Here is a 26,385-nt window from a genome sequence, read left to right as displayed (position 1 = left end):
TTGATTTCAAGTAGCTCTACTTGCTTCGAGCTTCCCATTAAAATGTAATTGTATCATATTTTAGATTTCGTTTTAAAATGACCCTTTTGTGAAATTTCCCACAATGATGGATACCATGTTCTGTCTTTATCGGAGTCAATGATATAAATCAATAACAATTTCCTGACATTATTTGATGATTCAGTGAAGGGTAAGATTCATAACACAAAAGTAAAAGGTGATCGAGTCTCCGTGAAGTTGCTATGTCCTTGGCCTGCTTAATCTAGAGCTGCATGCAATCTTGTTTCTCCAGGCCGCCCTATTCTGCAGCATCCACTAAAGCCCAGTTATCTCTTTATTTCGTTAGAGAGACACAGGATGGTGTAATCATTAATTGCTCAGCTTACGTATTTTTCTTACTTGACATGTGATGCTCAACCAATTACTTCTATAATCTGCTTCTTTCACTTTAAAATAAGATGAAAATAGCATCATCTTCACAGGATTAAAGCAAGTGAATGTGACTGGCATGTAGTAAGTGCTAAATAAAAGATGACTGCTGCTCTTATTATTGATACCATCATCATCCTTCAAAAATTAATATATTCCTACTCCTCTCTACTCCTTCTTACTGTATTTCTATTTTCTCTTGGATTCATATTCATTTTTTGCTCCTGTTATTTTTTTGAAAACAAGATTTCTGTGTTAATTGTGTATTTTTCTGGAAAAGCACCTGAGTTTTATACTTATAAAAAGTAATCACTTGATTGTGAACATTTATGAATTTTTGTGGTTCCTGAAAGCAAGAAATTGTTTTGTTCTTAGAGGGAGTAATATAATTGAATAAAACAAAAATCAACAAGATCCCAAAAAATAGTTTTAGAAGAGAGAGTCATCTAATTTAATTTAAAATGTAAATTCTCCAATTACCTTGAGAATCTTATCAAATGAGGTTTTCACTCTTCCTCCATCCGTGGTTGAAACAGCTCTTCTGAGTGACCTCTTTCTCACTTACTGATTACCAGTTGATGCTGACTGTAGTTCCAAAAGGGAATTGGTCACAGCATTTTATATACACACACACATACATATATACACACGTGTGTGTGTGTGTGTGTGTGGTTTTGTTAAAACCAGCAATAAAAAAAAAAAGTAACAACCATGATGATTTTGAAGCCATGAAATGGTCATTATTTACAGGTATAACGTACATTTCTTGAAGGAAGTAATTGCTTGTATTTTAAAATTTGTATGATTTTAATTAATGGTAGAATTACAATTTCTAATTGTATAATTATGAATTTCATTATGTAGAAGTAAGCAAAATGTAGACGAACTAATATTACTTTTGGCCGGGCGCGGTGGCTCACGCCTGTAATCCCAGCACTTTGGGAGGCCGAGGCGGGCGGATCACGAGGTCAGGAAATCGAGACCATCCTGGCTAACACGGTGAAACCCCATCTCTACTAAAATACAAAAAACTAGCCGGGCGCAGTTGTGGGCGCCTGTAGTCCCAGCTACTCGGGAGGCTGAGGCAGGAGAATGGCACGAACCCGGGAGGCGGAGCTTGCAGTGAGCCGAGACCGCGCCACTGCGCTCCATCCTGGGTGACAGAGTGAAGACTCCGCCTCAAAAAAAAAAAAAATAAAATAAAAAAAACTAATATTACTTTTATTTGGCTTTTGAAGTTGGATTTATTCTTCCGTTTTACTATGAATATCTAAAGGAACCTGGTGGTTCCCTTCAGGTAAAATAATGTAACCACATTTTAAAGAGTACCTCATCATTTTACTTCACCTCATCCCAGGGCCCAGCCACTCCATTCAAATAATGTGAGCAGGTACCTTTTTAGGAGCATAGAGAAGTGCCTCAAACAGTCGCTTTTTTCCTCCAGTTTTCTTTGAGTAGTACAGACCTTCAAATATGATCGTCAACAAATGCTTGTCTAATGAGTCTGAAGAATTAAGCTTCTATTTTAATGGACATCAATGCAAGATGTATTATAATAACAAATTTAGAAAAACTCTTTCAAACGTAAAGCTGTCCAAAAAAATCACAATCACTTAATGGTATTAAACACAATATGTCTCTAAAGTACAATACTTGTGTATGTTTTACCAAGATCCTTCTTCAAAACCTGTGTTATTTTCTGCCTCTGGAATGAAGGCTACATTTCTTAGTTGGTTAAGATTCTACAGAAACCATCTCTAATCAGAATCTTAAAAATTATTATTATGTACATTACATTAAAATATCAAAAATTGCAAATAAAGCAACAGTCCCTGCTGACTATCCTCATCACCCACCATAGATTTTGTATTGAGTATTTATAGATAACAATTTATTTTTACTTCCAGTCCATTTTCTATTTACTTAACATGTATGAATGTACCACATATACTTGGAAATCTGAACGGTTGGATGTTTTCAGCCTAAGTAATATTATACTATAATATTTTTCTGCAACTTAATTTTTTACTCCAAAACACATGTTAAATTTCTTTCCATAATGACACATGTAGATAGATGTTATTTCTAACTTGTATAGTATTTCTCACTATTGATTGATTCGCATGTAAGTTCTTTCCTGTCATTTGTCATCAAAACCAGCACTGAAATAAACATTCCTTCACAGGCCTTCATGTGTATACCTTTGAGTGTCTCTCTAGGATAAATGCCAAGAAATGAACTCAATTTTTATGGTCTATGCAATTTTTTTTAATAGATGCTATCTAGTTGCTATCCAATTGAGCTGTACCAACTCATGAAATTTTCCTCTCCATCTATTATCTGATTCATTTGTTGTTCTCTTAAAATCTTATATTCCTATAACACCCATCAACATTTTCTTTTATTATTATTATTGTACTTTAAGTTCTAGGATGTATGTGCACAACATGCAGTTTGTTACATATGTATCCATGTGCCATGTTGGTGTGCTGCACCCATTAACTCATCATTTACATTAGGTATATCTCCTAATGCTATCCCTCCTCCTCCCCCCACCCCACGACAGGCCCCGGTGTGTGTTGTTTCCCTTCCTGTGTCCAAGTGATCTCATTGTTCAGTTTTCACCTATGAGTGAGAATATGTGGTGTTTGGTTTTCTGTCCTTGCGATAGTTTGCTGAGAATGATGGTTTCCTTCATCCGTGTCCCTACAAAGGACATGAACTCATCCTTTTTTATGGCCGCATAGTATTCCATGGTGTATGTATGCCACCTTTTCTTTCTTTTTATTATTATTATTATTATTATACTTTAAGTTCTAGGGTACATGTGCATAACGTGCAGGTTTGTTACATATGTATACTTGTGCCATGTTGCTGTGCTGCACCCATCAACTCGTCAGCACCCAACAACTCGTCATTTACATCAAGTATAACTCCCAATGCAATCCCTCCCCCCTCCCCCCTCCCCATGATAGGCCCCGGTGTGTGATGTCCCCCTTCCCGAGTCCAAGTGATCTCATTGTTCAGTTCCCACCTATGAGTGAGAACATGTGGTGTTTGGTTTTCTGTTCTTGTGATAGTTTGCTAAGAATGATGGTTTCCAGCTGCATCCATGTCCCTACAAAGGACACAAACTCATCCTTTTTTATGGCTGCATAGTATTCCATGGTATATATGTGCCACATTTTCTTAATCCAGTCTGTCACTGATGGACATTTGGGTTGATTCCAAGTCTTCGCTATTGTGAATAGTGCCGCAATAAACATACGTGTGCATGTGTCTTTATACTGGCATGATTTATATAATCCAGTCCATGATTGATGGACATTTGACACCCATCAACATTTTCTAAACACACCATGCACTTTCTCATCTCTGTGTTTTTGCTGAAATTGCTGCCTCAGTTTCTTGAGGTAAAATATTTTGCCCAACAAAATTTGGTATCATGGAGGCTATTACTTCTCCATCAAATCTTTTCCCAAACTCTCATTATTGGCAAAAAGAATGAATTGTCTTCTTTGAGTCTCCTAGTATCTTATACTTATTTCTTACACAGCATTTATGATATAGTATAGTGAATGTATCATACCAAGTGTAAGAGAGAAAAAGTAATACCGTTTTCTCACTATCACAAGGGGCATGACTGGAACCCCTATAACAAAAGACAGGTTAAAAGGAAAAAAAGTAACAAATTTATTAACATTTTATGTGACATAGGGGCCTTCAAAAACAAAGGCCCAAAGACCAGGGAAAACTCTCTATGTTTATGCTTAGGTTCAAAGATGAGTGGACACTCATGAAGAAATATGAATGGACAAAAAGAGTATTATCTCATTGTAATAAATTGGAGAGAACTGAGCAGAGATCTTTATTGGCCTCTCTGTGTAGTGTCTGTTTCATCCAGTTATAGATAGGGTAGCACACCAGTTACATGAGGTTCTTATGACCTGTTTTGAGGAGAAGTAAGCCAGATAATTGCTTTATAGCTGGCTCTCACAAAGAAAAGAGAGGGGAAGTCACAAAGTGACTCCAAGGTGCTATATTTTGGGATAGCATGTTCTGAGCCCTGGCACAAGTAAATTTAATGATCCTTGAGATTAGAGACCCTCCCTGATAAGATAGAGATGTACCTTCTGTCTGTGTCCTGGACTGGTGGTCTACTATATGGGTTCATAAGATTCCAGGCATAAATTACTTCTTCCTTTCCCTCCTCTCTCTCTCTCTCTTTTCTTGGAATAACAACATAATAATAGGAGTAATTAACAAGAAAGAAAACAAATTAAATCAGACATTATTCAGAGTGTTGGAATAAATTAAACTTAAATAGATGTCTCTGAGTGCTTGAACATATGAATATTATCAACCACTGTATATGTGGTTATTGATGTGTGCTTTACTACGTTGAGTACGTTTCTGTGTATGTATATAATATATATTATGTTTCTATGTATGTATATAATACTTAAATATTTTAATATGGAAATAAATCATTGCCTCCAGCACACTCATTACAAATGAATTCATATCTCAATTAAATTGAGTTGTAAGCCACACAGCTGATTGCTCCAAAGAGCTCATTATAAATGCATATGACTCTTAATGGCTCCAATGGGAAGAGATCCCTTCATTAATGATGAATGTTACCACTTTTAATTGAAACAAGGTTACCTTTGGCATTAAGGTTACATAAGATGCTGTCAAAGCAGTTATGGCTTTATAAATTTAAATTAGGATGTTCTGGTCAGAACAGGTTTCTAAAATTAGATTGGAAAATGGGACAGATGTAAATAGAGTTCCTCTACACAAAGAAATACGATTGTAAGACATTACTTTTGTGATGTGTTTTTAACAGTTTTATCTTTCTGTAATTATAGTTAATTTTGGAAGCTACTGTTTTTTCGTCAAATGCTACTGTTGCTCTAGATGACATCAGTGTATCCCAGGAATGTGAAATTTCCTATAAATCACTACCAAGGACCAGTACACAAAGCAAATGTAAGTTTTTCCTTGTCACTGTTGCTATTTTAAACATTGAATTAAGCTCTTCTCCATATCAAAATATAAAATATGTTAGAGTCACGAATACCTAATACAGCGTGTGGATTATATCACCTGTTCTTGAAACCTAAGATATATATACATTTTTTAAATGGTAAACATCTGGTCTATCATAGTCTAGTCCTTAGCCCTGTCTTCCAGTAATACGGAAAATGTTCTATGCTTGCAGCTGAAATTATTACATCCAAATATTTAAATTATAAATGTTATGAAAAAATTATAATTGTTTTGCATGTTTTAAATACACTTTTTAAATATTCACATCTCCATTAATTTTATTCAGAACTTCAAATGAGCATGTAATAGTATTCATATTTAAGAATCACCCAGGAGTTCAAAAAAAACAAAAACGTTGTGTTTGGAAAAATGATGTAAGGCCAACCAAAAATTTAAAACTGGACCTTAAAATTCTGTGTCTCTATTCAAAATTTAATATTTTCAAATCACAGATGGAGTTTGTCTAATTCTTTGACTAAATTTTTTGGAGAGAATATCAATTAAAGGCCAGAAATGTTGCCATAAAAATGAATCTCATATAGGCAACTATGTATTTTAAAACCTAATCATTATTTAGATTCTGGGATCAGTGTACACACTGAAAGAGTTTACAGTGTATCTTCGATTACTTTCTTTTCCCAGTACTAATTGATGTTTCTCTCTGACCACTCCTACCCTCAGATCTCAATGAATAAGTAGACAATATTAAAAAAATGTTTTCTGAAAAGTGTCACACTTTATTTTTCTTAATCTATATCTGTGGAAAATATTTGCATGTGAAAATCAGACATAATGTATATTCCTGAGTTATATTTACTTACACAACATATTTAGTGAGTGGAACAGTTGCATTCTTACAGGAGCTGAATGGACTATCAAGAAAAATTTGGGGCACGTGATTCTGGATTGAGACGAAGATTCAAGAATTTTTAATTAAAAGTCCTTTATTAAAGACATCTTTCATTCGAGAGATTGTATATTTCTGGGTACTAACTTATATTGGGTTAAGGTGCATTTACTTTATTCGGAATGCGTGTTCTGCATGCATAATACATCATTCTAAGCTCTGTGTGTGTGTGTGTTCATGCAAATATGTGTTCATGCAAGTGCGTGTTCATGCAAGTGTGTGCATGTGTGCACGTGTGCCTGTATGTTTGCGTATGTGTGTGTCCGTGCATGTGTGCATGCATGTGTGCATGTGTGTGCACGTGTGTGTGTATGATTCTGATAGGCACTGAAGAGTGCAGAGCAGCAGATTTAATGATTCATTTAAAGATTCACAAGTTCGGCCAGGTGCAGAGGCTCACACCTGTTATCCCAGCACTTTGGGAGGCCGACGTGAGTGGATTCCGAGGTCAGGAGATCAAGACCGTCCTGGCTAACTCGGTGAAACCCTGTCTCTACTAAAAATACAAAAAATTAGCCAGGCGTGGCAGCAGGCGCCTGTAGTCCCAGCTACTCGGGAGACTGAGGCAGGAGAATGGCGTGAACCCGGGAGGCGGAGCTTGCAGTGAGCCGAGATCGCGCCACTGCACTCCAGCCTGGGCAACAGAGGGAGGCTCCGTCTCAGGGAAAACAAACAAACAAACAAATTTTTACTAGTTTTTAAGGTTTAAACAGGATTACCTTATTTTTGTTGTTTAATTAAAGATTTTCTTTCTCCTAATGAAATACCACATCACCAGAATCGCAATAGCTGAATGGCATTAAAGTTGACATTGAAGAGCATTCCCTTGTAATGTAGTACTTGGAGGTGTAGGGACAGAAAGGTGTGACAAAAACCTTTCCTCACCCATCATAAGGGTCACAGCTGACACTCCCAGAATGAAAGACAGTTTAATAGGGGGAAAAGCATAACCAATTTGTTTATCAAAGTTTTAATTGACACAGGAGCCTTCAGAAATGAAGATGCAAAGACCCAGAGAAAACCATGTGTTTTCCATGCCCTTTTCCTAGTCAGAAAACTGTGTATTTTTCTGCTTAGTTTTGGTGAAGAACAAACAACCATTTTGAAATGTGACTGGACAAAAGGGTATGATCCAATGGTAACAGACTGAACAGGGAAATTTAGCAAAGCCTCTGTGTTCAGAGTCTCCTTGACTCCTTTGTGTAGAATTTCTCCCCCCCCGGGAACAGGGAAGGACCCCTCTAGAATGAGGCTCTTGTTACCTAATTTCAGGCAAGATAAGCTAGATAATTTCTTTATGTCCAGCGCTCACAAAGAAAGGTCAGGGAAGATCAGAGTGACCTTGCTCCTGGGGTACCTCCCGATCTCCTTCAGTTCAATGTACTTTGGGGTAGCCTTTCCTAAGCTCTTACTGAGACAAACGTGTGGTTAAAGGTTTTAAATCATTACTAAAGTTAACCTTAGCTAAAGTTATTGAGACTACTTGATCTTGCTTATGGAGAGTTCTTTTTCATAAATTCACTCAGGATTCATGGATGCGTGCTTCTATTTGAACAGCAGATCAGTTGAATTGATTATATATCTAATTAGGACAAATTACATGAATGATTCCTGAAAGATCAATGGATGTACACAAAGGAAAAAAAAAGAGTTTCTTATTGTTTTTGCAAATATGTCCAGTTGACAATTATAGGATCTCATTTGTGGAATTCAGTATTAGTAATGGGCAGAAGTTTATGGAGAGAAACTGAAAGGAATATTTAAAAACGTGCCATGCTCCATTGACAGTACATTGTTATATGTATGGAGCAGAATGGCCAAAGATTTACCCAGATTACCCAGACCCTGTACAGGACTTGAAGCTTTTGAAATATTTAATTGGCATACAAATGGCCGCACCACTTCAAAGCAATCTTCGAGCTGTAGTTTTCTGCTCACAGTTCACATGATGAAAATCACAAGTATTGCTTTGATTTCACCTTTAATCAAGCTGCTTCTCCTTCAGAATATTTAAAAGCTAGTGTTGATGAAACAATTATGCGTTCTGTTTATTTGTTAAAAGGAGAGAGCCTGTTTTACGCTCTTAATCTCAATTTTGAAGCCAGATTTGTGCCAGGTGAGGATGCAGGTTGTATTTCATCTAGGAAGATCCATGATTTTCCACCTGAGTGCCCAAAGGGAGCACATGAAACTAATTGCTGTGAGTGCATTACTGACTCCTTCAGCAAATATTTATATGTACATATTTACTCTCTGAATGTAAAGTGCATACTACTCAAGTGAGCATTGTTTGATGAAGACAGAACAGAGACCTCTTCGTGATGGAAATGACTTGCCAGTGAGAACAAACCAGATTTGCTTTAAACTAGAGGCGATGAATGAAAACGTCCTGCTAACTTTCAGTTTTGCCGTGTTGGAGTATAACATTTGAAATAAATGCAGGATAGAGCTCAAAACACAGGAACAAGGATGTATCTAGCCAGTCATAGAAAAATAAGTACTACATGATACCACTTATATGAGGTATCTACATTGTCAAGTTTCTAGAATCAAAGAGTAAAATTGTGGTAACCAGGTTCTGGGAGGAGAGGAAGTGGAAAATTACTATTCAACAGGCATACGTTTTCAGGCAAACAAGATGAATAGTTGAAAAAGATCTAGACATCTGCTGTATAACATGGTACCTACGGTCAATAACAATATATTGTACACTTAAAAATGTGTTAAGGAGGTAGATGTGGCTGGGTGTGGTGGCTCAAGCCGGTAATCCCTGCAATTTGGGAGGCTGAGGTAGGTGGATCACTTGAGGCCAGGAGTTCAAGACCAGCCTGACCAACATTGCAAAACCCTCTCTCTACTGAAAATATAAAAATTAGCAGGGCATGGTGGCACATGTCTATAATCCCAGCTACTCAGGAGGGGCAGGTTGCATTGAGCTGAGATCACACCCACTGCATTCCAGCCTGGGTGACAGAGTGAGACCCTGTCTGCCACCCCTCCCATAAAAAAGAAGGTAGATCTCATGTTTTCTTATCACAATATATGTATTATGAACATTTCTTTATTATATTATTTTTAACATCATAGTATTCTTATTAAGCACTTGCTATTTCAGTACAACTAGCAGTAGAAGGCTTTATAATGCTTACGAATGTTATTTCAAATGATAGTGTACAAATAAATAGTTCTGTGGTCACAAAACTGTAGACCCTGGCTAGTTCTATATATTTTTCCACCTTTGAGAGTCTCCTTTCAGTTTGTCTTTTTCCAGGGCAATGCCTCCATTCTTTCTGCATTCTACTTAAACAATACTAAAACTATCGTAGCATCCCTGAAAAAGTAATGTAGAAGAAGACGAAAGAAAAAAAGAAGGGTGTGTGTTGGTGGATAAGCTTTTCCAGAAGTATTTAAATAACTGTGCTATTGAACACAATAAAAAAGGCAAGAGGAAAGGCAAGAGAAGCATTCCATCTTATTGATTACCCATACCCGAGGTGTAAACCAAGGTGGTTTTGAGTCAGGACAATGGAGGAACACAGACATTTTCCGGAAGTGTGGTGAGGCAAAGAATTAGAGAGACTCTTTCCTCTGCATTCAAAACATACATGAGAATGATCAGAACAATCAGGGCCATTGCTGAGTGCTAATACATTGGCAAGCAGCCATGCTCTGTGACCCACAAGAAACCTTATGTGCATCTTTTCTATATCAAGAGATTTGGTAAAGAAGAAAGTCTGATCATTTCCCTCAAGAAATGTAATCTGTTACAGAGATCTCAGAAATAAATCTGAACATAAAAGACCAATTAAGTTTTGATAAAGGCACCAAGAGGACACAACAGGGAAAAAACAGTCTCTTCAGTAAATGGTGCCGGAAAATCTGGACGTTCCCATGCGAAAGAATGAAATTGGACCTTTGTCTTACACCATCCACTTAAATAAATTCAAAATGTAAGAAAGTCCTATATTTAAGACCTGAAATCATTAAATTCCTAGAAGAGAACATAGGGGAAAAACTCCTTGACATTGGGGTTGGCAATGATTTTTTAATATCACTCCAAATGCCCTTGCTACAAAAGCAGAAATATATAATGGGATTACCTCAAACTAAAAAGCTTCTGCACAGTAAAGGAAACACTCAGCAAAATAAAATAGCAACCTGCATATTGGGAAAAATATTTGCAAACCATATATCTGATAAGGGGTCAATATTCAAAATTTATGAAGATTTTATACAACTCAGAAATAGATAAATAGATAAAAAATGGGCAAAGGCTCTGAATGGACATTTCTCCACAGAAGTCATAAAAATAATTAACTGGTATATGAACAGATATTCAACATTTCTTTGGCATTAATCATCAGGGAAATACAAATTCAAAACTCTTTTAGATACCTCCTCATATCAATTAGGATGGCTATAATAAAAAAAGGGTAACAAATTTTAGTAAGAGTGTGGAGAAAAGAGTACTCATATACTGTTGGTACAAATGTGAATTGTGCAGCCATTATGGAATATGATATGGAGGTTTCTAAAGAAATTGAAAATAAAACTACCCTATGATTTAGCCATCCCTCTTTTGGGTATATACCCAGAAGAAATGAAATTCCCACCTCAGAAAGCTATCTGCACTCCCATGTTCGCTGCAGGATTATTCTTGATAGCCAAGATATGAAAACAACCTAAGTGTCTGTTATGGACAGATAGATAAACTGTGGTATTTACAAAACAGTGGAATATTATTCAGCCTTAAAAAAAAGAGATTCTGCCTTTTTTCTCATCCTGGGTGAATCTGGAGGAAATTATGCTAAGTGAAATAAGCCAAACACAGGAAGGAAAATATTACATGATCTCAATTATGAGTGGCATCTAAAAATTGTATACAGTTATAGATAATGAAATAGTGGTTATCAGAGGCAGGGGCCAAGAGAAAGAAATGGAGATATGTGGATCGGAGGATATGATGTAGCAGATATGGAGGAGAAATGTGTCTAGGGATGGAATGTACAACATGAGGACTACGGTTAATAATACTTTCCTGGATTTGAGTTTTCAGATTTGATAAATGAGTGAGTTTTAGCTACTCTTGCCACAAAATAAAAGAAAAAAGGGGTAATTATGTGAGATAATGGATATTTAATTTGCCTCGCTGTAATAACCTCTATATGTATCTCATAACCTTATGCCATGTATGTTTGATATACACAATAAAATTTGTTTTAAAAATTAAGAAAAGAAGCTTAGTCTATGAGGGAAGAAATGTATCAGTTTAATAGTTTTGTAATGATTACTGGATTAGAGATGTAAACAAGTAGCTATTTTAAGTCTAGGAAGTTGGAGAATATATTCAATAGAAGGTATGTAAGTCCTCAGCAGGAATTTCTTAAGATGTTTTCTAGTTTTCTTGCTGTTTAAGAAGAGTGTCTATTGCAAGTTCTGCCAGCGATTAAAAGTTCTAGGCCTGTCTCTGATATACATTAAGACTGTTACCAAATGTACATGGTTTAAGAACCTTACCTATATAGTCTTTTAATCATCAAATATAAGAAATAGGTACTATTTTCCTAATTTTACGAACTTTCTTATCATTTAGTTTTCTTATCAGAATTCCATTTTAAACACAGTCTGCCTCCAAAACCTATATTTCTTTTTTTTTTTTTTTTTTTTTGAGATGGAGTCTCGCTCTGTTGCCCAGGCTGGAGTGCAGTGGCACAGTCTGGGCTCACGCCTCCCAGGTTCACACCATTCTCCTGCCTCAGCCTCCCGAGTAGCTGGGACTACAGGTGCCCACCACCATGGCTGGCTAATTTTTTTTGTATTTTCAGTAGAGACGGGGTTTCACCGTGTTAGCCAGGATGGTCTCGATCTCCTGACCTCGTGATCTGCCCGCCTCAGCCTTCCAATGTCTAGAAGTTTAATGAATGAATGTCTTTAAAAAATAATACTTAATTCTTTATCCTTAGTAATTATTTCTTTAGTTACATTACATTTTATAAATCTGAAATGTATTAAATAGCTTTTAATTCTTATAGTGCTTTTCAGGGACTTAAAAGATAATTTTTCAGACATAAAAGGAAAATAAAAGATCACTATTTGGATAATGGACCCCCCCTCATATGAAATTGAATTAGAAAATTAGCAAATGAGCTCCAGTTCTCTAAAGTCTTATTTTAAGTTCTTTTTTTTTTTTGCCTACTTTTTTTGAAAAAGCTAATTTTATACTGTGAATCTGTTTATTCATAGAAATGCTAATTCTTCATCCCCATTTTTGTGAATGCTTTCATTAAAGATTCTGGCAATGAGTGGAGATGAGGTAAAGACACAGTGAAGAATATGGAGAAATAGGAGTCTTTTTTTTTTTTTTTTCTTGTCTTCTTTGTAGCAAAAAGGTTTGAAGGAAACATGCAAAATTTAGGCTGCGATTCTAGTGTTGAAAAAACGAACATATCACTTCTCTTATAAAGACCTTAATTGCTTGAAAAAACAGGGGTTTCTTATGAGGAGGAAAAGGCAATGCCACTCTCAGGATTTCTGTTTATGAACTTAAATCCTCCTAAAAAGGACCATTGCTATTCTTGAATTTCAAACATTTAATATTTTAATAGTATTTACTTGAATTTTTCTCACTTTCACAACCATGTTTAACACAATTTACTTTCTCTTTTACATGAGACTGATTATGGCCTACCTTAAACGGGTTATTAAGTTTGCTAAAAATTTAGATCTTCAGTGCCTTGAAATATCTTCAGATTTTATAGACAAAAATAGCAAATACAAATTGTAACCAATTTTGGTAAATGAGAGAAAAACAGTTAATGGATTTGTTCAAGAACTGTTTGGGATACATAGAGGTTAGGAAGTTTTGCAGAATTTTGATAGCCTTGGATAATTTAATTGAATGTTTCCATATTTATTTATATTACGATATAAAAGCACAATTACTTAAATTGTAACCCAGGTGGCCAGGTTTTCGAGGAGTCTCTCTCTCTGCCAGTTAAAACACCACGCACTGACTATGATGTTAAATTGTCTCTGATATTTTAATCATAATAACTGAAGGACTGAAATACCTACATAGCATGACACATACAACATATTTCAACAAAACTTCTCTGAACCTTCAGAAACTCTAAGGGACAGGCTGCAGGGTGAATCACTGTTGGATACAATTTTTGTCTGGGCAGGGTGGAATTACAACGTATCAGAAAAGTTCAATGCCAAGAGTGGATTTTAGACCTGGACTCACGTTGCCATTTATGAGGAACTAGACAAATACTCTGTATGTTTTCATTTAAGGGAGTGTTTAACATGATGTGCATATCTTAGCTCTCAAGCCAAACTTGGCATCAGGACAAACCCTAAAAGGAGGCAGATTGGAAGTGAGCTCCAGAGAGCAGAGCCAGTACCTAGGTGTCTTCCCATAATTCCAGTGTTCTGAAAAGTCCGTTTCTCCTAGACAGGTTATTTGATGTAGAGGCCAATCATAATGCTACCTCATCATTTTTGAAAACTTATCTTTATTTTTCTTATATCAAAATTGTTACTCTAAATTGTTTCTTTAGTATAGGTTATCGAAATACTATTTATAAGTTCCTATTTTTGTGAGCAAATACTTAGTTTCCTCAAGACTGAAATAAATAATGCTACTGATCAAGAATAATTGCATTACTCTGCACTGAGTCTTATGTTTTCTTTTATTACATAAATTCAGAGAGAAGGCTTGAATTTCCTATAGCAACTCTCTGCTCTATATTTTTTTGAGAAGTGTTTGTGTGTGTGTGTGTGTGTGTGTGTGTGTGTGTCTTAGTCTTTGAATTAGGACTATTTTTTCAGTGTATTTTCTGAAAAATGTTTCTGAGTAGGCCTTTTTGGCTAGAGTGGAGATATTTAATCTTAATTATAATATTAAAGGCTTTCTATGATGTGTCTCTCTGTATAATTACAAATTACTTTTAATTTAATAAGACCTGGGAAAATTAGCTGCTGTTTTCTTTGTTCTATCTTATGTTCTTTTTCCATAGCCCTGAATACAAGGAAAAAAAGTCTCAAAATATGCATAAATTTGCTAATTATTGAGTATCTTTCTTTTTTATTAAATGCATATTGGTAAATAAGTCTCTGTAGGGAAAAAGGCTATCTGGTTATTTTTCCTTAGTAGACTGGATTTCCATTCTCTTCTCATTGTCCTCAAGTTTAAAATCTTGACAACTATTTTCTAGTCAGACAAATCCCTCTAGACAGACGTCATTGTGAAAGACCCTAATGGGAGATTGTTTCTGGTGAAGGCTTGTCATTTCTGTGGCATAAAACCAAGAAGTGGAGAAAACGTCCATTCACCCTCATTTATGGAAGTCATTGATCACTGATAAAGAAAAGTGAAAAGTATTTCTATAGACAGGTAAAATCTGATAAATAACCCATGATATTTTGATCAATCTTTGCTGCAGATAATCATGTTGTTAAATTAGGAGAATTCAGGATAGTAGTGAAAATAAGTGATCCTTCTTCCTCAGTTGAAAATTCTATTGAGAATAAAAGTCAGGCGTTTAATGAGAAAGGCTTTTTCTGTGATTATTTAAGATTAAATTCCAATACATTAGATTATTAATGGTGACTCTGGAGACAGTGGATTTTTTTTTCTGTGTCATTACTTTGAGCTTGGATGGGATATTATTTTTTTGAGAAGATCATTGTTCTTCTTCACTCTTAAAATTGTGTTAGAAGTATTAACAGCTTTCCTTTTCTTTTTGTTGCTTATATGCTGAAACTATTCAGTTCTTCTCTTTTCTCCCATGCCACTACTCTTGTTGATTTTGTTTCCATTTTCAGGTTAGCAATGTGTGTGATAGGTAAAAGGGGGGCGTACAGAGCCTTCCCCATCTTACACCAAGTGTTCCAAGCATCCAAGCAGTTGATGTCTCCCTGCCTTGCAGAAACACACCACTGTAGGGAGTGAAATGTACATTGCTTCTGATGTGATAGAATTATCTCTTTGGGATATAGGTTTAAAGACACCTAAAAGACCACAGAATAATTTACTTAATTTATACAGTATAAATACTCACATGCTTACTTTTAAGCACTTACTTTATAGCTGACAGTGTTTGAAGTAAATTTGCATGCACAAGCTAATTTATAGCTCTGTAAAATAAGGTATAAAGAGGATTAATATTAGGGCCCTGCTTCCTAGCTGGGGAGAGACTGACACTTATAATGAGTGAATAAATTATGTACTATTTTTAGAAGGGATGTATGCTGTAGAGAAAAAATGAGGCAAGGAAAGGGCAATGGGGAAAGGCAAGGGAACTTTGCAATTTCCAAGAGAGTGGTCATAGTACATCTCAGTTACAAGGTGGCAGTGAAACAAAGACTTGAGAAGGTGAGGAAACAAGCTTTGAGATATCTCTGGAAAGAGTGTTCTAAGAAGAAAGAAGGAACTAAGGGATTGGGACAGGAACACACCTGGTGAGTTTGAACAATTGCAAGGGGACCAATGTGACTGGAAGAGGTTGATTAAAGAGAACAAGTATAGGATAATAAGGCTGAGGAAGAGCAGCCCACCTAGAGCAATGGTTCCCAACATTGGCTGTGTGTGAAAGGCACTCCGAGTTCTTTGCAGCAACATGGATTGAGTTGGAGGGCAGAATCCTAAGCAAATTAACACAGAAACGGAAACCAAATACCACATGTTCTCAATCGTAAGTGGCAACTAAAACATTGAGTGCACATCAACATAAATATGGACACAATAGACAATGGACTACTGGAGGGTGGAGAGGTGGGTGGGTTTAAAAACTACCTGTTGGGTACTGTGCTCACTACCTGGGTTATGGGATCTGTACTCCAAACCTTGGCATCGTTCAGTATTCCCATGGAACAAATCTGCACATGTACTGACTGTATCTAAAATGAAAGTCGAAATGAAAAGTCTTGAGGCAGGGCTAATTAAATCACAATCTCTAGGGTAGAATCCTGGCGTTCATAATTTTTAAATTATGTGCAACCAAGGTTGAGGACCATTTCAGCTGAGGCCTTATGGGTCATTGTAAGGACACTAGCTTTTAAATGAGACTGGGAGCATTTTGAACAGAAGACTTGCAAGATCTGACTTGCCACAATCACTGTGTTTGCTACATTGAAAAGGCATAGAAGGGGGTTGTTGATGCCCATCATCAATGACAACCTGTAACAAAATTGGGTTTATTGATAGTTGCTAAGCAAGGAAAATGGCCTACCAGGAAAAACTGGGATGTGGCTTAGCAAGAGGAACTTGTTCTAGGATTTGAACTTGTGTTGGGTGGTTTACAGAAGGGCTCAAGGAAGCAAGAATTTTCTTTTGATTGGATGTTTTTTCAAAAAATAGGATAATTCTATAATTGTGTATCTAAATAAATTTTATTTAGGAGGTGAGAGAAATTGAACTGAAGTTATCATTGGTTAAAATACAATACTCATGTCAGTCAGGAAAGGGGAATGAATATTTGAGCACTTTCGAGTTTACACTGTGATCTTTTTTTTTTGTCTGTGTTCAGAAATGAATAGAGTGACCTTCTTTTTGTCTGGTTTTATTTCTCAGTCTACAGAGTGACCTTGTTTGATGTTGTTGATCTGTGCAAATATTTATGTTCAATGGAAGATGACTACAGCTTAGCTGTTATTGTTGGTTCAGGTACTAGCAACACCAAAGTCTAGATGACATTACCAGCAAGCTCCCAACTGATGGCCAGTGGCAAAAATGGAAGCAGAAAGAGCAGTTGGGGAGTATTCCAAGGACTGAATAAGGAAATGATGGTGACTTCAACTAGGTAGGGTGAGAGCAGTAGAGATGGTCAGAAGTGGGCAGATTCTGGATCTATTTTGAAGGCAGGTAGAAGTGAAAAGCTTTGATAGAAGTGAATAAATAAAGATAAAAAAGCAAATCAAAGAAATCAAACATTGGTTCTTCAAAAAGATCGATAAAATTGACAAACCTTTAGCTAAATGGACCAAGGGAGAAAGAGAGAGAGAGAGAGAGAGAGAGAGAGAGAGAGAGAGAGAGAGGGAGAGGGAGAGACAAAGAGAGAGAGAAGATTCAAATTACTATAATCAGAAATAAAAGTGAGGACATTACTATCAATTCTACATAAATAAAAAAGATTATAAGAGAGTACCATATACAAGTGCATGCCACAAAATTGGATAACTTAAGTATAATAAACAGATTTCTAGAAATGTAAAACCTACCAAGACTAAAGCACAAAGAAATAGAAAATCTGAATGGATCTACAACTAGCAAAGAGATTTGATGAGTAATAAAAGATCTGCCAACAAAGTAAAGCCCTGGAACTGTCCCATTAGTATCAGTGGTGAAGTTTGCCACATATGTAAAAAAGAACTAACAACAGTCCTTCTCAAATTTTTCCAAAAATTTGAAGAGAAGGAATATTTTCTAACTTATTCAGTGAGGCCAGCATTACCCTAAGACTCAAGCCAGACAAAGGGACTGCAAAAAAAAAAAAAAAAAGAAAACTATGAACCCATATCCTTTATGATCATTTATGCAAAATATTAGCAAATTTATATCAGAAGCATATTAAAAAGATTATACAACATTACCAAGTGGGATTTTTTCCTGGAATGCAGGAATGGTTCAACCTAGGAATATCTATCTATGTAATGCACCACATTAACGGAACAAAGGAAAGAAAAAAACTCGTGATCACCTCAATTGATGCAGAAAAAACATTTGATACAATTCAATATTCAATTCAGGATAAAAATACTCAACAAACCAGGAAAAAAAGGAAACCACCTCAACATAATAAAAGCCGTATATGAAAAACCCACAGCTACATTATACTCATTGGTGAAAGACTAAAATATTTTCTTTTAGGATCAGGAATAAGGCAAGGATGTCCATCCATATCCACGTTTGCCACTTCTATTCATAGTACTAGCAAAAGCAATTAGTTTAAAACATAACAAAAAAAGAAAATAATAGGAATAAAGGCAATGAAATAAAAGTCATACAAATTGGAAAGAAAGAATTTTTACATGTAAATATCCCTGTAAGTTCTACAAAAAATCCTATTAGAACTAAAAAATGAATTCAACAAAATATAAAGTTAAAATACAAAAATTGGTTGCATTTCTGTACATTAGCAATGAACCATCCAAAAAGGAAATTAAAAAGCCAATTTGTTTGCAATAACATAAAAAAAGAGAAAAAGTCTTTAGGAATTAAGATGGTGAAAGACTTGTACAATAAAAAATTTTAAAAAAATTTCTGAAAGAAACTTTAAAAATATAAATAATGAAAAGACATTCCATGTTCATGGATTAGAAGACTTAATATCCTTAAGATGTGAGTACCACTCAAAGTGATCTACAGATTCAATACAATCCCTATTAAAATACCAATCACATTTTTTTAGCTGAAATAGAAAATAAGTTCATATTGAATCTCAACCCCAAATAGACAAAATCATTCTGAAAAAGAGGAACAAAGTTGGAGGACACACACACACCCTGATTTCAAAACTTGTTACAAAACTACAGTAAACAAAACAGTATGGTACTACCAAAAAGACCAATGTATAGATCAATGGAATAGATTACAGAGTCCAGAAATAAACCCTCACATATATGATCAAATGATTTTTTTTTTTTTTTCGGCAAAGGTACCAACACCATTCAATTGGTAAAAATCAGTATTTTCAATACATGCTCCTGGGAAAACTAGATACCAACTTGTGAAAGTATGAAGTTGGATACTTACCTAACTTCATATTCAAAAATTAACTTAAAATCAATTCATAACCTAAATATAAGACCTAAAACTATAAAACTCTTAAAAGAAAATATAGGACAAAAACTTTATGATGCTGAGGTTGTCAGTGATTTAATGGATGACACCAAAGGCATAGGCAACAAAATAAAAAATAGACAAATTGGACTTTATGAAAACTTTAAAATTTTTTGCATCCTGAAACACTATCAACAGAGTAAAAAGGCAACCCCAAGAAGGGGAGAAACTTTTGCAAATTATATATCTGATAAGGGATTGATATCCACAATATAGAGAGAACTTCTAAAACTCAATAATAGACCAACAGCTCAATTCAAAAGTAGACAAAATATTTTAATGGACGTTTCTCCAAAGAAGATAAACACATGACCAATAAGCATGTGAAAAGATATCCAACATCACCAACATTAGGGAAATGCAAATCAAAACAATGAGATACCATCATGAACCCATTAGATTACTACCAAAAAAATAAAAACCCAAAACAAAAAACAACCAAACAAAAAACCAATCCAGAAATTAACAAGTGTTAGTGAGAGTGTGGAAATTGGAACTCGTGTGCACTGTTGGGGATGTAAAATGGCATAGCTACTGTGGAAGAGGAAAGTAGTTCTTCGAAAAAATTAAAAATATGATTACCATATGATTTGGCAATTCCAGCTTTTTGTATATACTCAAAATAATTGAAAGCAGGATCTCAAAGAGGTATTTGTACACTCATATTCATAGAAATATTATTCACAATAGCTAAAAGCTGAAAGTAACCCATTCATTCATTGACAGATGAGGGGATAAGAAAAATGTGGTGAATGCATACAGTGGAATGTTATTCAGTCATAACAAGGAAAGAAATTCTGACATATGCTGTAAAGTGAATAAAACTTGAGGACATGACCGGGTGCAGTTACTGACGCCTGTAATCCCAGCACTTTGGGAGGCTGAGGTGGGTGGGTGGATCACCTGAGGTCAGGAGTTTGAGACCAGCCTGGCCAACATGGTGAAATCCCATCTCTACTAAAAATACAAAAATTAGCTGGGTGTGGTGGTGTGCACCTGCAATCCCAGCTACTCAGGAGGCTGAAGCAGGAGAATTGTTTGAATCTAGGTAGTGGAGGTTGTAGTGAGCCGAGATCGCTCATGCCACTGCACTCCAGCCTGGGCAACAGAGCAAAACTCCATCTCAAAAATAAATAAGTAAAAAACCCCAAAAAACAAAAAAACCAAACTTGAGGACATATTGCTCAGTGAGATAAGCCAGTCACAAAAAGAAATAATGATATGGTTAGACTTATCTGAGGTACAGAGAATAGCCTAAATCTTAGAGACAGTAGAATGGTAATTTCCTGGGCCTGAGGAAGAAGGAAGTGGAGTATTCTTGTGTAATGGGTACAGATGTCAGTTTTGCGAGATGAAAAGAGTTTTGGACACGGATGTTGGTGATGGTTGTGCAACAATATGAATGCACTTAATACTCCTAAGTTGTGCACTTAAAATGGTTTAGATAATAATTTTATGTTATGTGTATTTTATGACAATAAAGAAAAAGTAGGGGAAAAAGCAAATAAGAAGAGGGCTTGGTATGCCATTGCTGGTTTAAAGATGGAAGGAGCCACATGAAAAGATAGGACAGGCAGCCTTACGGAGACAAAAGAAATCCTCAGCAGACAGCCAGCAATGAAACAAGGACCTCAGTCTTAACAGCCACAAAAAACTGAATTCTGCCATCCACATAAATGAGAATAAGCCAGGAAGAAGATTTCCCCCCACAGCCTCCAGATAAGAGCCATTGTGACTTGCACTTTTATTGCTGCCTTGTGAGACCCTAAGCAGACAGCCATGCCCTGCCTTCCTAGACCTCTGACCTACAGAAACTGTGAGGTAATAAATGAGTGTGGCAAGTCCCTAGGTTGCGGTCATTTGTTACATAGCAGTAGAAAACTGATAGAAACTAAAATAAAATATAACCAACTAAAATAAAATAAAACCAATGCCCTGGGTGTCAATAGAAAACAAATGCACCGGCAGTTATTTTCTTCCAGCACTATAAAGATAACATTCCTTTTCTTTCTGGTTTCCATTGCATCTATTAAAGAGGTCTAATAATTATTCTTTGAAGGTGATTTATGCTTTTTTTTTTTTCCAGCTGCTTTTAACATTTTTCTCTCTGGCATAGATTTTCGGCAGTTTGGCTAGAGTGTGCCTTTGTGGGTTTTCTTTGTATTTGTTCTTTTGTGTTCACAGGGATACTTGAAATATGGCTTTATACTCTTTTCAGTTTTGAAATTTATTAGACAGATTTTTCTAATACTTCTTCAGTTCCTGGAAATACTGTATGCCTCACAATGAATTCTGAAAGAAGGCCAACATTATTTCAACAAACGATCAACAATAGAATTGTAAGACGGTGATAAAATAACTTACAACATCAGGCATACATAGTCATGAAATAAGATGGAACTATCAAGCCAGGCTCGGTGGCTCTCACCTGTAATCCCAGCACTTTGAGAGGCTGAGGCAGGAGGATCACTTGAGCCCAGGAGTTCCAGACCAGTCTGGGCAACATGACAAAACCTCATCTCTACAAAAAATACAAACATTAGCTGGGCGTGGTGGCACATGCTTGTAGTCCCAGCTACTCAGAGGCTGAGAAGGAAGGATCGCTAAAGTTTGGGAGGTTGAGGCTGCAGTGAACCATGATCATGCCACTGCACTCCAGCCTGGGCAACACAGTGAGATCCCATCTCAAAAAAAGAGAAAGATTGAATTATTAAATAGTGCTACAATATATGGGAATATTAATACAATTGCACTTGATTTGGGTTGTAAACATGGGTAGGGTTAATATAAATAATTCCTTATATCCTGGAGAGCAGGTTATCTTGGGTAATAAGAGATCCCTGTAACTTTTAACCAAGCAACCTGAGTTTTAACTTAAAATATTCATATTTTGGCTCTTTAGGTAATTGAGCTTTTACCAAGAAGTATAAAACATTTGAGATCATTAGCTTGGTCTGGGGAAAAAATAATACATATATACACACACACACACACACACATATATATGCATATATATGTAATGCAAAGACAATATAAATAAACATTTAGCATGATAGAAAAAAAAAAGGTTACATTATTTAAAAAATGTATCACTAATTTCTGCCTACCCCCAGAGAAAAAATAGTAGGGTCTTCTACGAATCATACATTTTGTTCATCTATATTACTATAGTATACCCTTAATGTGATTATATAAAAAAAAATTATTTGTCTAATAACAACCCACCTCATGTCACTATAGCACTAACAGTCTTCTCATAAATATAAGCATAATAATGGGTACCGTTTTTAACGTGAGCTCATTAATACAATTTCATGTTTCAAACACAATTGTGGGTGCTCCTTAGAGACCCTGATGAGCCTAAGTTATATTTGATTTTAAATATAAACATAAAGAAAATAAACATAGGTTTTTTGTAAGCCTGTACAAATTTGGTATGAATTGATACACAGTTATTGCTTGTATTTTTGTAATATTTTCCATAGCCTATTGAGTCCTCTTTAAGGACTCTGGAGTAACAAGAGTTCCTCATGGGAGTCATTTATCCAGTAACAACAAAACGTTCTCTTCTTTTTCACTGTCAGTCTTTAGTGCTACTCAAGCAGCCTTGGTTTCTTTATTATTCCCAGTTTCTAAAATACAATTTCCATAATGACACTGTCACTCTATTACCATACATGAGCTGTCTGGACACTTCGATACTTTCTGCTTGTGAACTAGATCCCATCTTTTCTTTACTATTCAATGGTGTCTCTCCAGCAAATCTCACCCACTTTGTCCCTGTCTACTGTGTCTTCCCCATGAGCCTAGATAAACATGCTGTTCAACTCTCTTGACCCCATTTTCTATGACAGCTTTCTACCTTATTTCTCAGTTTTCCTTGATAAAGTCTTAGAAAGATGTTGTCAAAAGTTATTCTCTTCTCCAATATTTACTTAAATTCTCTCTATTCAGGCTTTTCCCCCTGTAATCAGGACCCACAAGGGCCTTATATTGTTACATCTAAAAGTCAATTCTTAGCCCTCATCCTGATTTGTACAGTGGTCCACCCTTATCTGCAGTTTTGCTTTCCACAGTCAACCTCAGTCTGAAAATATAAAATGGAAAATTCCAGAAATAAATTCACAAGTTTTAAATTGCACTCCATTCTGAGTAGTGTGATGAAATCTCATGCTGTCCTTATCTGTCCTGCCCAGGATGTGAATCATCCTTTTGTCCAGTGTATTCAGGCTGTCTATGACCACCCTGCTTGGTAGCCAACTTGATTGTCAGATAGAAAAGCAGCGTATGTTGTGTTCAGCATAATCCAGAGCTTCAGCCATCTACTAGGGGGTCTTGGAAAATATCCTTTGTAAATAAATGGGAATTACTAAAAGCAATATTTGCAGCTAACCACATTTTCCGTTTCCTGAAAACATTTTATTCACTTGGCTTTCAAGATGGCAAATTCCCTAGGTTTTCCTCAACTTCCTTGATTGTTCTTTCTCATCTTTGCTTGTTTTTCTTTCTGGTTCTGATGTCTAGACCTTAGGTCTTTTATCTTCACTACTGTAGAAAACTCATCTAGTCTTCAGCTTTAAATGCCATTGATACGATCATGTCTCCCAAATTTGTATCTCTAGTTTAAACCTCTTTCTTGAACTCCAGACTCAGATCTAACTCTCTATTAAACATCTTCCCCTGGACGTTTAATTGGGATCTTAAATTTTTCATACCCACCTGCAAGCTTCTGAGAGTTTCCTCCAAACATGGTCTTAGAGTATGCCCAGGGTTAGAAATGACAACACCATTCTTCAGTTGCTACAGGTAAACACTTTGTACTCATCTTTAACTACACCCTTTTCCTTATACTCCACATCCAGTCAACAAGCATAGCTGAATGTGGCTAGAGATAGAAAAACAAAAACAAACAAACAAAAAACCCAGTGCCATCTGTTCTCACTTTACATTGGGGATTGCTGCCCTAAAGTGTGTTCTCAAGGTTACCCGGTAAGCATATGCAATTTCCCCAATCCATTGCCTCCCCTGCCTTCCTCAATGAATAACACATTTTTCATCTGTCTTCTTTAACATCTGTCTTCCAATTCTCTATTCCTAGCCTCAACTGTGATCTTACATACTATTTCACTGAAAAAGTAGAAACAACCAGAAAAGAACTTTTAGAAGTTCCAGCACCACTTCTACCCACTTGTAAAGTCAGTCTTTTCTCCTGCACCCAAAGTAAACTGTCCATGTTTCTTATATGTAGAACCCCTTTCTGTTTGCCTGTTCAACAGCATTACTCCTGAAAGTTTTTCTACCAGTCTTTTCTATAAGCAAAAAAAAAAAAAAAAAAAAAAAAAAGTTTTTACCTCTCACATCTTAAAAATATCTTATCTTGATCTAGTTTCTCCTTCCAGCTAATATACCATTTTTCTCTCATTTCCTTTACATTTTCCCCCTTTCCTTTATAGTACTTCAAAGAATTCACTGTATTCACTTTCTTTAACCTTTCTCTTCTGAATCTCCTTTTAACTCAGTCCAGTGAGGCTCTGGCTGTCACCATTCAATAGAAACTGTTCTTATCCAAGTTACCAGTGACCTAGATCCAGTGACCTATTCTCAATCTTCATTTGACGCAGATGGTATCACCCTCCTCCTTCAAATACTTAAACTTGACTTGGCTCCCATGGCCATGTGGCACCACTCTTTGTTTTTTTTTTTTTTTTTCCCTCCTATTTTTATGCCTTCTTTTTGTTGCTTTGATAATTTTCTAATTTATATCTCCCGCCTAAACTCCTCATGTGAACTTCAGGCTCATACATACAGCTCTCGACCTGACAGGATCACTTCAATACCTAATAGGAACAGCAAGTACAGCATGTCTAAAATTGAGATTCGTTTCCCCCAATCGCCTTCAAACCTGCCTCCCCACAGTCTTCCCCATTTCATAAATGCTACCTCCATTATTCCAAATGCTTAGGTTAAAGACTTTGAAATCATATTAACTTCTCTTTTTCTCATACTACACCTTTGATACCAATTAATCCTGTCATGTCTGCTTTCAAAGTGTCTCCAAAAGGGCTCATTTTTGTCTTCATTGCTACCACCCTCTATTAGTCTGTTTTCACATTGCTCTAAGAACGGCCTGGGACTGGGTAATTTATAAAGGAAAGAGGTTTAATTGACTCACAGTTCTGCATGGCTGGGGAGGCCTCAGGAAACTCACAATCATGGCAGAAGGTGGAGGGGAAGCAAGGCACGTCTTACATGGTGGCAGGAGAGAGAGAGAATGAAGGGAGTACAACTTTTAAACCATCAGATCTCATGAGAACTCACTCACTATAACGAGAACAGCATTGGGGGAAACCGCCCCCATGATCCAATCTCATCCCACCAGGTCCCTCCCTCAACACGTGGGAATTACAATTCAAAATGAGATTTGGGTGAGAACACAGAGCCAAACCATATCACACCTTGACCTCGAATTCTCAATTCTTGTCTGGATTTTTGCAATATTCTTCCCCTTCCTTGTTTGTCCTCCACTCTCTTCAGTAAAGTCAGATGTTGTCACATCTCTTCTTAAAACATCCCAATTGTTTCCCATCTCATTCAAAATTATAGCCAAAAAAATTGAAGTGCCTGTCTAATTTAATATCTTATTATTGTACTGTCACTCATTGTCCTTGTGATGCACTCATCTCTGAATACATCTGAAATACATGAGAAGCATGCTTTGGCCTCAAGGCTTTGTCCTTGTGGTTCCCTTGGTGGTGAGTGTCTTTTACTTGCATAGCTGCACAACTTGCTTCCTCACCTACCCCCTTCAGCCATTTACCTAGTTGCCAAATTTTCTATAAAGTCTTCCTTGATCATTGACAAAATTACAGCCCTTTGCTCTAACATTTTCAATATTCTTCCTTATTTTATTTTTTTATTAGCCCTTTTACCATTACTTACTTATCTTGTGTTTTTATTGTTATCTCCACTAACGTCCACACCCCCCGGCTTTCATATGTAAAAATCCATGAGTACAGAGGTTTTCTTTCTTTTCCCTGCTGTACTCTTAGACTTTATACTTGTGCAGACATATAGCATATATTTGCTAAGTTTTTGTCAAATGAATGAATAATGAATGAATGAGCACATAGTGGTTTTTACTCTCTGATGG

General features: G+C 36.1%; 1 protein-coding gene across 1 annotated transcript in view; it reads left to right on the top strand.

Annotated features, from left to right (window-relative positions):
* Nucleotides 1–26,385, top strand: part of MALRD1 (MAM and LDL receptor class A domain containing 1) — a 682,023-nt gene that overhangs the window by 120,103 nt on the left and 535,535 nt on the right. Inside the window, exon 14 of the mRNA XM_031652710.1 lies at nucleotides 5,304–5,424. Within this exon, the coding sequence (XP_031508570.1) occupies nucleotides 5,304–5,424 (121 nt within the window). The remainder of the gene's footprint in view (nucleotides 1–5,303; nucleotides 5,425–26,385) is intronic.

This window comes from Papio anubis, chromosome 11, assembly GCF_008728515.1.
Source record: "Papio anubis isolate 15944 chromosome 11, Panubis1.0, whole genome shotgun sequence".
NCBI classification, from domain to species: Eukaryota; Metazoa; Chordata; class Mammalia; order Primates; family Cercopithecidae; genus Papio; species Papio anubis.
This window is presented reverse-complemented; position numbering and strand designations above follow the sequence as displayed.